The 12,372-nt window shown below is 36.0% G+C and overlaps 1 protein-coding gene across 1 annotated transcript in view; it reads right to left on the bottom strand.

Annotated features, from left to right (window-relative positions):
- The window catches only part of LOC123866041 (nose resistant to fluoxetine protein 6-like), a 29,867-nt gene extending 18,192 nt beyond the window's left edge, over window positions 1-11,675 (bottom strand). The window contains exons 1-2 of the mRNA XM_045907371.1: window positions 11,247-11,675; window positions 3,433-3,644 (exon numbers count right to left, since the gene is read on the bottom strand). Of these exons, the coding sequence (XP_045763327.1) occupies window positions 3,433-3,644; window positions 11,247-11,604 (570 nt within the window). The 5' untranslated portion in view covers window positions 11,605-11,675. The remainder of the gene's footprint in view (window positions 1-3,432; window positions 3,645-11,246) is intronic.
- Window positions 11,676-12,372: the final 697 nt, after the last annotated feature.

Raw genomic sequence — 12,372 nt, 5'->3', positions numbered from 1 at the left:
CAAACCCACCCACGCGTCCTAAGCCGTTTGAGCTTCAGGTACTATATATAACTATACTAATATATACGGTATACTACTATATATAATAATACGATACTACTATATATAATAATACGATAAGGTACTATATATTCAGGTATAAGGGACAACTGACGCACTGGAAGACCATAAAATATTTCTCTACAAAAAAGCACAAACCACTTAAAAAGCTCAGAAAAGTTCTTATTTTTTTTTAACAGTGTCACATATTGTGATCGGTCCTTACTTTGAACATTATCAAAATGTTGAAATTCAAATCACAAGTAAAGTAATCTGCAATGCACATCATCAAGTATTTAAGCGTATCTTGCAATTGTATGCTAATGATGAAACATAAGTCTTCCGCAAACGAGATGCGATTGAATCGATGGAGATATAGTGGGTAAGTATAATCATTGTTTTGCAGCAAAATAAAGAATTGAATTAGGAAAACATACAGCAGAGGTTCAGCGAAGAAAAATTGTATAGCCAAACGTGCATTGAATTTCATTCAACAGCAACTGCACAGTGCATCTTTCGCATATAAAACAAAGTATAAAGTTTGGGAATTGATTGAGAATAATATCTAAATAAGCTGTGATAGCCTAGTGGTTAGAACGTCCACCTCCTAATCGGAGGTCGGGGGTTTTGATCCCGGGCACGCACCACTAACTTTTCAGTTATAAATATCACTTTCTTTAACGGTGAAGGAAAACATCGTGAGGAAACCTGCATGCCTGAGAGTTCTCCATATTCTCAAAGGTGTGTGAAGTCTGCCAATCTGCATTGGGCCAGCGTGGCAGACTATGGCCTAAACCCTTCTCACTCTTAGAGGAGACCCGTACTCAGTAGTGGGGCGCAAATGGGTTGATCATAAATATCTGAATTGGTTCTGGAAGGTTAAGGCCGGAGCTAGTTACTCATACAATCAAAACCTTGTAACCAAGCGATTTAGCGTTCCGGTACGATGCCGCATGAAAATCAATAAGAGGTATAGTTATGGGCTTATTTTAGGTAAATTCGCAACCGTCTTATATTCTCTCATCACTAAGTGAACTGAATTTCATCGATTATAAAACATCTTTTTTTTTCAAAATTTGTACCAGATAAAGGTAAAAAAAAAGTAGACAGGGAAGATTTATCTATACTAATAAATAAAATTGGAGTGTCTGTCTGTAATTTCGAAATAACTACCTCATATTAAGCTCATATGGTTATTTGAACGATACCATAACTGAATCACACGTTTTTAAAATTTTTGTCTGTCTGTCTGTCTGTCTGTCTGTCTGTCTGTCTGTCTGTTTGAAAAGGCTAATCTTTGGAACGGCTGATCCGATTTTGACGGGACTTTCACAGGCAAGTAGAGGATTGACCAGGGCGTAAAATAGGCTACTTTTTTAACCGACTTTTAAAAAGGGAGTTGTGTTTTTCTATCTATGTACACCGAAATCTCCGAGATTTCTGAACCGATTTGCGTCATTTCTTTTTTAATCGATAGAGGAATTTTGCGACATTGTTTCATAAAAAATTTGGAGTCCAACTCCTCAATCCTGATGCTGCAGGGGATCTGACCAATCCACGCGGGCGAAGCTGCGGGCATCAGCTAGTCTCTAATATAAAAGATTTTATCCTCGTTCTGTTCTGTAAAATTAATTGTTCTTTCTGTAAAATTCATATTTATCAGGATGTCTGTCAGCGTGTCAACAAATAAGGAACTAGTGCGTAAAATCATAAGTCTTCATACAATGATCACCAGTTACACCTATAGTTTGGACCAAATGATTGTGACCACCAAAACGAGATTGCTTCATATGGAATACTAATTACATATCGCAGACAATATTGATAGCTGTCTGATTGTTAATGTTCTGGAACTATGGGTACATACATGCTATATCGTTAATTTATAGTGTTATGCATTTTGTCGTCGTATCAACCGTGGAAAAAACCGACCAAGTGCGAGTCAGAGTCGCGCATCGAGGGTTCCGTACTCGGGTGTTTTTTCCGACATTTTGCACGATAAAAATTACTAAACAGTTTTTTATTCGTGACCAAACTAAGTTTCAAAAACCGGCCAAGTACGAGTCAGACTCGCACACTGAGGGTTCCGTACTTGGGTATTTTGTTCCGACATTTGCTGTTCCGAGTTTTGCGGTCGGATTGGAAACGGGGATGACAGCGAAACGGAACGGATGACGGGGTCTCTTCTCAGAATGATAAAGGTTCAGACCATAGACCACCACGCTGGCCAAGTGCGGATTGGCAGACTTCACAGTTCACACACCTTTGAGAACATTATGGAGAGCTCTCAGGCATGTAGGTTTCTAAATTATATTGTTGGGCGTAAGCATCCTATTATGATTATGATTTTAATGACGTCACAGATGAAACAATTACTAGAGTGCGCCTATAACAGTGTGACGTACGACTACGATAGGACCGAGATGATCTATTGGAATGGACTGGATATTTGAACGGGTTGTTTAATAGATATATTATGCACGATCCAAATAAGCTTTGTTGCCAAGTGTTTGAGTTTGATGAACAGGGGACCTACTCGTAGCTAGGAAGTTATGGTTATCACATTGTGACAATTTCAATTGTTTTTTCAACTATAAGATTAACGTTGGACTGTAATTGTATGTACTTAGTTGTTATTGGTTACTATTGGGTCAGTCTTTTTAACCCCCGACCCAAAAAGAGGGGTGTTATAAGTTTGACGTGTGTATCTGTGTATCTGTGTGTCTGTGTATCTGTGTATCTGTCTGTGGCATCGTAGCGCCTAAACGAATGAACCGATTTTAATTTACTTTTTTTTGTTTGAAAGGTGGCTTGATCGAGAGTGTTCTTAGCTATAATCCAAAAAAAATGGTTCAGCCATTTAAAAGTTATCAGCTCTTTTCTAGTTTTAACTAACCGTTATGTTCATAATATTATGTCAATTGACAAATGTCAAGCTGTCGAGATGGACGTTGCTTAGATACATAATTATTTATTTGAAAATGATGTTTTGGAAAACTCAGATACTTTGGATAGCTATAATCCTAGAAAATCAGTTCAGCCGTTTGAAAGTTATCAGCTCTTTTCTAGTTACAGTAACCTTCACTTGTCGGGGGTGTTATAAATTTTTAATTTACACTTGTTTTAAATATTTGTTTAATATTTTCCTGCGTACTTTATTTTATTAGGTATAGTCTTGCTTGTTAGTCTACTCCATGACTTCACTATTCAAGGCTCCCACTGAAACCCAGCGCTGCAGTTTGCTGCAGCATGATGCTGTGTGGGAGACCTAGGTTTGGTCACACATGACTCTTTCTTTCATATAATATAATAATTATATATATGGAGTGATCTTATAAAAGGGTTCCTTATTTTCTCTGGAGATACGGAACACTAAAAAGTGATAATACTCACATCAGTCACATTGCTTCTTAAATAATGGCCACTGTGTATCAAATAGTCCAAATGGTCGTGTCCCTTTTCGCCGCCAATATTAACTTGCAGTGACGCCAAGCAGTACTTGCCTCGCACCGCTCCATCGATCCCCAAACATTCATCAAAGTCCCCGTATTGGTTGACATTCCCACTTAGTATGCCAGAAGGAGGCTTGGCCGTCGCGTCGAACACTGGAACAAATATTTGCCATTAGATTAGGTAAGTATAGCTTATCTTAAGAGCTAAGACAAAGTTTGGCCATTTTAATCCCAACTTCCTTTGTTGTCTTGTTGTAAGACGAGTCAACAAAAGCACTCTTACAAGATTAAAGGTCAATCTTGTTTTGGAACTATTTGTATAGTACTGTAAGAGTTTCGGATATGAGTCATGGGGGTGGAAGTAAAATAAAACGGCGGAGTTCGAGCCAAACAACAAGAACTGTTAAAATGTGCGTGTGGTATAATATTCGGAGTGTTACAGGAAAATGGATCTGTTTTAGCACGAAAGTTGTGTTATTAGATTGTGACTGTATGAATTTAAGATATTTTTGCTGCAACAGTGCATGTTAGCAAAGAGTTAATCATCATTTTCTTATCTATTCTCTCGTGACTTGAAGGAAACCTATATTATAACTCAAAATTAAAAAAAACCCTGACACAAAAACCTTTATAAGAAAACTAGAAAAGAGCTGATAACTTTCAAACGGCTGAACCGATTTTCTTCGGTTATAGCTAAGAACACACTCGATCAAGCCACCTTTCAAACAAAAAAAAAAACTAAATTAAAATCGGTTCATTCGTTTAGGAACTACGATGCCACAGACAGATACACAGATACACACATCAAATTTATAACACCCCTCTTTTTGGGTCAGGGGTTAAAAAGTGGAAGGAAAAACTCATGCCGGTAGGGACTTCACCTGAGCGAAGACGGGGTGGCCTAGTAAAATATGTAAGTACTTAAATAAATATTAGTAGATACCTATTAGAAATGCTAAAGTGTGTCAGTCTTTCTGCTAGCTTTTCACGGATAGATTTTGACGTTTGGTACAAACGTAGCTTGTATCCCGGTATGGACTTAGGCTAGTTTTTGTTCCGAAAAATTAGAGAAATTTTTAAAACCCTAATATCACGTGGACGAGGTCGCGCGCATCTAGGTACCTACTTGCCTGCTAAATTAAAAGGAATGGAAGCTTATGGCACATGAGTAGATATGCCTACTTCAGAACAAAAAATATTGGATGTATCGTAGATAGGTAGGTACTTAAATACCTACTATGCGTGATTTTTTTCTTTTAGGTTTAGGTTTAGTATTTTCATCTCTATAATTTGGTTTAAGGTGGTTTTAGTTAAAAATAACTTACCTTACTACTAATGATTACAAACCCAATTAAAAATCAAAGATGCATCCTTAATTGGTTTCAATTTTAAACGTTACAAATTTTATAGTTCTGACATTTAAATTTTAATATATTTTTATGGTTCTTGTAAATTAAGTTAGGTATCAAATAAAATCTAGATTTTTAATTAATTTTATCATTGCATCGAATTGAGAAACTTCGACTTTATGCATGTCAGGTTAAATTAAAAAACATTAATATTCTAAACTGACTTCAAAAAATCTGGCCAAGTACGAGCCGGACTTGCACACGAAGGGTTCTGGTTCTGTGCCATCGTACGAGATGACGTACTTTTGATGTTTTAACTTACACGGCGGCCATTTTGCATTTTTTATTATTAAATTGATAATAAAAAAAATATTTTAATTAAATTTATAATAAAAAAATCAAAACAGAAATGCATACCTACTCTGTGACAATTTCTTCTCTTTATTATTACGGGTCATGAGTACAGTTCGATGACAGACAGACAGACCTACGGACAGATGGACAGATAGACGGGTGGACAGACAGACGGACGGACGGCCAGACAGACGGACGGGACTGCGGGGCTTAGTACCTAATAGCAGCCCATTGACACTCTTCGGGCAAGGACCCTTAAAAAGAAGGTTTAGAATAATACATTCGACTCGTATGTACGTATGTTCGTATGGTGCCCAAGCAGTCCAAGATCCTGACGCTTTTCCTACTTTAGATTGAAAACACCTTTTAACTAACCATTCGTAATTTTTAAAAAAACTTGGTTCAGATTCACGTAGATACGACGAAATCCAAGGTTACGGTCACACATCCAATGATGGTTTGAGCAAGTTTTTTGAATGTCGCGGGGTAACATTGAACCTTGTTACGTCGATGGTGAAATGCCTGGGAGACGGGCCCTGAATGCGTAATGTGACAATCTGACGGGCGTGATTGGCGTGACTTGAGTACTTGACTTCGTTTACTCTTTATGCTCGAAATAATCTCTACATATAAAAAGACTTGTTCTGAGTTACTACTGATCTATCAACACACAACCTGAGCCGCTGGGGTGAGAAAAATTACGTGGCACTATCTAAGAAAGGATTTTTGGACAACCAACCCTGAAGAGGGTTAAATAGGGGATGAAAGTTTTTTATGAAAGTCCGTCATTTTAAAGTTATCCACAATGTCTATAAAAATTGAAATTTGGCCTTTTGCAAAAATTAAGAATTACATGTTTCAAGATTTTTGGAATTTTACTCTCTTACTGATTTTTAAAAATTCGACGAAGCCGGGACTGTTCAGCTAGTCATACTAAAGATGTTTTTTTATCAATTTTTTCCCCTCGTCTTTTTTGCACGCACTTACTTACGAGAGGAATTAAATTATATGTCACAACAGGCGCGTTGTAACGATTTCTATGACTTATCTACCTAATACGGACCCCGAATATCATCTCAAAAAGATGAGTTCTTTGCGTGTTATATCTTTATAATGGGGAGTGCTCTGAAGAGCTGTTTGACCTCATTCCACCCTTCTTTTTCTACAACCGCACCGCAAGCCACCGCAAGCAATTCACCCTCACCACCTGAGTGCCTGGTGCACATCGACCGCCCGTTGTGCCAGATCCTTATTTCCACGCACATGCAAACTGTGGAATCAACTCCCGTTGGCGGTGTTCCCACTAAGTAACAACATGGGGTTATTAAAGGGGACGGACTAACAAATTCCTGAAAGGCCCTCAACGCATCGGCGGTACCTGGTGCTGCAAATGTTCTTGGGCGGCGGTTATCACTTAACACCATGTGACCCGCCTGCTCGTTTGCTCGCTATAATTGTTTACAAAAAAAAAACTACGTTTGCTTGGAGCCGTACTACGAACAACTTGGCTGAATTATTTATGGGTATCACGATAACCTTACACGGAAGATTTATTACGCAGTGTTCGGATAATTAGTACGAGTAACAATAACATTTCAATAAACGGTAATTTTTTAGAGCCATGACTAAAGTGTTTACACGAATTTTAAAGATCTAACGATTTGATCATCACTTAATTGTAGTTTTGAAGATGTTTGATAGTCTAAAAATACTAAATAAGCAGAGTTGCACGACTTTTTTGATTAAGGTATCCGGGAAGGCTTTTGTTTTGCACGTTTGATTTTTGTGGAGTAACGAGACAAGACATAAATCTGTCTTATTTTATCTGAAACCCCCCTGATATTTATATTTCAGTTTAGGGGCCTTGAATGTCGTAAACATTTCATCAGATTTTTTTTAAGTAGGTACCCTAAAGATTTGGATTCCCTTTAGGGGTATTTACAGACACGACAGATAAGTAGACAACGAAGTGATCCAGTTAGGGTTCCTTTTTCTCTGGAGACAGGAACCTTAATGAGAAAAATAAATGAATAATAAATTAATTGTGACAACACAACCTCGCAAATAAGAGAAGTAACCGCAAGTGTTATATTATAGCCAAATGGGCTATTGTAAAATTTTCTTTATGAAATTACTTTCTGAGGTTAGTACTTATTAGGTGGGTAGGTAGGTATGTAGGCTCCGATAAAATAATAGTGTCAATGACCTTAACCAGTCGATCATATTACTTTGTTTATATTGTGTTTTAATTATTGTTGAAAAATCCAATTCTACTATTTCAAATCAAATATCCATTTGATAAGCATATTTTGATATTAAAATTTTGAAACACAAAAAGGAATGTTTTGCGAGTTATTATGTATTGCGATAGAATTATTTAGCAACCGAAAAACAATAGGTTTTAAATTACTAAATACCTAAATATCAGGTAGGTAATCCTAAAGGTACCAAGGTACCTAAATAGGTATTGATTGTTTGAATATAACTGAGCTGACAAGTGTAAATTAAAAATTTATAATACCCCCGACAAGTGAAGGTTACAGTAACTAGAAAAGAGCTGATAACTTTCAAACAGCTGAACCGATTTTCTTGGATTATAGCTAAAACACTCTCGATCAAGCCACCTTTCAAACAAAAAAACTAAATTAAAATCGGTTCATTAGTTTAGGAGCTACGATGCCCACAAACAGATACACAGATACACACGTCAAACTTATAACACCCCTCTTTGTGGGTCGGGGTAAAAAAAAAAACAAAATATTATTTTACTGATGGGAAGTGATAATGTGGCCTAAAATGGGACGTGGGTACTGGGTACCTATTTTCTTAGATAATATGATGCCTTATCACATCACACTAATATTATAAAGGCGAAATTTTGTATGTATGTGTGTGTGTGTGTGTGTGTGTATGTATGTTTGTTACTCCTTCACGCAAAAACTACTGGACGGATTTGGCTGAAATTTGGAATGGAGATAGATAATACCCTGGATTAGCACATAGGCTACTTTTTATCCCGGAAAATCAAAGAGTTCCCACGGGATTCCGAAAACCTAAATCCACGCGGGCGGAGTCGCGGGCATCGGCTAGTAATATATGTATAAACTGATAAGAGGTAGGTTAGGTCCAAGGTTATGTCTTTATGTGTTTAATAAAACTGATATAAGTACCCGTTCTAAGCTTGCCCGCTTGCATCTTAGCCACATCATCAATGAGGTACATTACCTACCATCAGGTGAAATTTCAGTCCAGGCCCAACTTTTATTGGAATGAAAAAAATCAAGAAGATGCCTTTAACATTCTTGTTTTAAAGATACCCAGTTTAAATTATTGTTAATAGTTCTCATACTATAAACTTGGTTTCAATTTAACGAGACCTATGTCCAGCTGTGGACGTCTGTCGGTTTATGATCATGTTGATGATGATGATGGGATCTTAGCGGAGATGGGCCGAGTGATGTGTTCAACATACCTATCTGGTTATTGTTATGTGAAAAAAATAGATTTTTCAATTGCCAATTTCCAACATAAAACCGGTCAAGTGCGAGTCGGACTGGCATACGAAGGGTTCCGTACCATCGTACAAGATATACCTAACACCTTTATCTAGAACTCTGCAAGTTAATAATGTAATAACGGTCTGCACCATCTACCTAGGTCCTAGGTATATGTGATTTAGTGAATTAAATTCGTGAACACATTTTAACTTTTTGTACGATATAACCACAAATTCACGTTTTTCGGATTTATTCCTTTACTTGTGCTATAAGACCTACCTACCTACCTGACAATTTTCGTGATTCTAGGTCAACGGGAAATACCCTACAGGTTTTCTTGACAGACACGACAGACGGACAGGCGGACGGACGGACGGACAGATGGACAGACAGATAGACTGACAGACAACAAAGTGATCCTATAAGGGTTCCGTTTTTTCTTTTGAGGTACGAAACCCTAAAGACGACAAACACCCATATGGAACTAGAAATCAGATTAGCTTATTAGTGAGCAAAAAATTACAAAAACTGTCAAAACGTCTTTATTCCTCAGTTATTTATTCATTTGTGGATTCAAAAAACAGATCTTGTAAAAATTTAACTATTGATATACAAAAAATGTACCATGTAACTTCTTTGAAATAAACACTGATTCAACATAATATTTAAGTATCGATTGACTTAGGTATAGATGCATAATAATATGTAAGTAGCTTAGACGAGGCATTGAAATGATAGAAATATTTTCGTGTCACCGCTAATTAGAGAGCAAATCTTACAATTTTGTAATGTGTGTACAAAATATTATAATATAAGTAAAAAGTCAAGTCAAGTGCGAGTTAGACTACCGCACCAAGAGTAACGTTTCTTGGAAGGAATAATCATTTAGGTATTTGTTTAAATCTGATATCCATGGACAAAAACAAAAATCAAACAATCAGTCTCTGGGTCGAACCCCTAATTTTTATTATTTTGTTGTTTTAGTATAAGATACTACAAACTGTCAAATTCGAAATTTATTATTGTTTTAGTAAAAATAGCTATAACAATTGGAAAAATGTAATTTTTTCGAGTTTATTGTATGGGGACGTTTCGCGTTGGGTTTCGATGATTTTAACTTTTATTATTTGTCGTGACAATAATAACACTTACCTATTCTGTGAATACTGGCTACCTATTTTAAAGTCCAGTGATAGTGGATTGACAGACGAGGTCTAATAGGGTTCCGCATGGTACCCCTTGGGTACGGAACCCTAATAAAAATGAATCCAATAAGTACAATAAATTTCCTTGACACACTTAAGTACAGATGCAAGATGATAATAATCGGATTAAAAACAAAACAAGACTCAGATTTGACCGAGTTATGGAGTACCTTACTACTACCGCAAAAAATACGCATCGAGATCAGAACATACCGTAGAAAAGTATGGTGCGAGAATTATGCAAGTTCCTACTACTATATAGTTCTAGGTAAACGCGTCCCATCTTAGAACACATCATCACTTTCCATCAGGTGTGATTGTGGTTAAGCGCTTACCTATAGTGAATAAAAAAAAAAAAAAACTATAGACTTACTTATGGGACCCACTCGCGAAGTTTCTCTATTGAATCAAAAAAATTTGCAAATCAGTCCAGAAACTCGGAAAAATCGGTGTAGGTACATCAGTTATGTACATGATAGAATAAACGCGCCCAGTTGGGAACGCCCTACTTTTTGAACTTTTTGAAAGTCGCTCTTAATAAAGTAAAAAAAAAATTGCTGAGAAGATAAAACTGTAATCAATGAAAAAACTGTAATCAGTAAGTTAGAGATATCTTCACTGTAATATCAATTATTATCTGCTGTCATTAAGACTTGAGCAAATTCCCTTGTAAAATAGGAACCGGCCGGCAATGTTGCAATATTTTTAAAAAAAGTACAAAAAGTAATACTGTTTCAAGCTAACAATAGGATCTACATATTTCTCTTGTTTTATGAGTAGGATATAGGTACATTTGTATAAAAAACATGTAATTTACCATAATCGTGTGTTGTTTTCAAATTAATCTAGTAATTTGGTTGTTCTAATTACTAGCTATTAAGATATGGAAAAAATAATAAACATTCGTAGTATAATATTTTTGATGCGAGGAATAAGATTTTCCATAGTTTTTCTGTGTTTTTCATAGTTATTCCGCAAAAGACAAACACAACAGGCAACATACAACATGCCTACAGCCTACAGTCTTGTTTTTATACTTATTTTATTTTTCCGCTACTTATTTATTAATTACTTGTTAGTTCTTAAAAAGTGTATAAATAAGCTACCGACTAATAAAAAGGAGAGATGATAAGACCTGAACATTTTTTTTAAAAGTAACGTTACATAACTGTAAGGCATGGTTAGGGTAGGCACTCTTTTAATATACGTACAAAGAAATCATATATACTTACCTTCATTCGGTTCGGATGTAAACATAAAGTTTATAACAAAAAAATCTAAGCAAGACTTATTATCAACTCAAAGGGATGAGAGAGCCGTAAAACCGGTGAAAAAAAAGCAAATATTTACTTTTCAACGCCCATAGCTCCAGCCGATCAAGACTGTCCAAAAACAGCTGACTGTCCCTCCGACACTGCTCACTGGTCCCATTCACCGGCACCATAACCCTCGGAAACTTGTCCCATAGTCCCAAAACATTGAACTTCGCACTTTCCTCATAAGTATCATTTTTCGCACCAATTTTGAGTATTGTCCCATTCAAAATAGAGTCCGCAAGGATATTGTCGTCGATCGTCAGTTCGATACACTCGCGGGCTGCGCAGGCGCACAGCAGCCCGGCTAGGCACGCGAGCACGCCGGTGCGCGCGATCATGTTTCCAGCAGCAATGGTCCCTCGTATGCGACAACTTAGTATAAACAGCGGCATCGCACTTGAACAATAACCCTATGGCACTGACATCTGTCTGATGCATCGATACCACACACACAAACAATGGGTTGGGAAACTTTATTTTTTAAATACCTGCTTATTTACTACAAAACAGAACAATTAAATTTTAAAATAACTGTAATGTAGGCAAAGTTTTTTTTTTAAATAATTGTACACAAAACTTTATTTTTTTCATCAAATTGAGTATTTGATGAAAAAAATAAAATACTGATTGAAACATGTAGGTAGGTAAGTAACTTTTTTAGTTTTTTCGAAAAACTCTAAAACCGTATTACATACCAGGTTTCTGATTTTTAATAATCTGTTTCAAAACAAATTAATGTAAAAGTCAATATTAAATCCATTAGAGGTTGTAATATCTATAATAATTATTTAATTATGTCATTATTTAATTAAAGCAATTATAGGGTTTACTAATTTCGTCGATTTTATTATTTTTATATAAAATAACCCGTAGTTATTTTTAAATTTTCAATGAGCCTATTAATATGCCTTAAATACCTTGAATATTAATATCCCTTACTTGTTTTAATTAAGAGACCATCTAATTGTCAAACCCACATTAAAAAATTGGGGTGATTAAGTTTATTTGTTTGTAGACCACGTGTGTACTAGAATTTATGGTAAATTAGAAGGAACTAGGCTGTATGGCTGTAGGCTATAATGTTCAAATATTACTTATAGAAGCAATTAGGGCTAGTTGTACTTACGCAATCTTCAATCATATAATTGGCAGATCTAAAG

This window comes from Maniola jurtina, chromosome 6 (genome assembly GCF_905333055.1).
Source record: "Maniola jurtina chromosome 6, ilManJurt1.1, whole genome shotgun sequence".
Classification (NCBI taxonomy): domain Eukaryota; kingdom Metazoa; phylum Arthropoda; class Insecta; order Lepidoptera; family Nymphalidae; genus Maniola; species Maniola jurtina.
The sequence above is the reverse complement of the archived record's forward strand: the minus strand, read 5'-3'. Positions and strand labels throughout refer to the sequence as shown.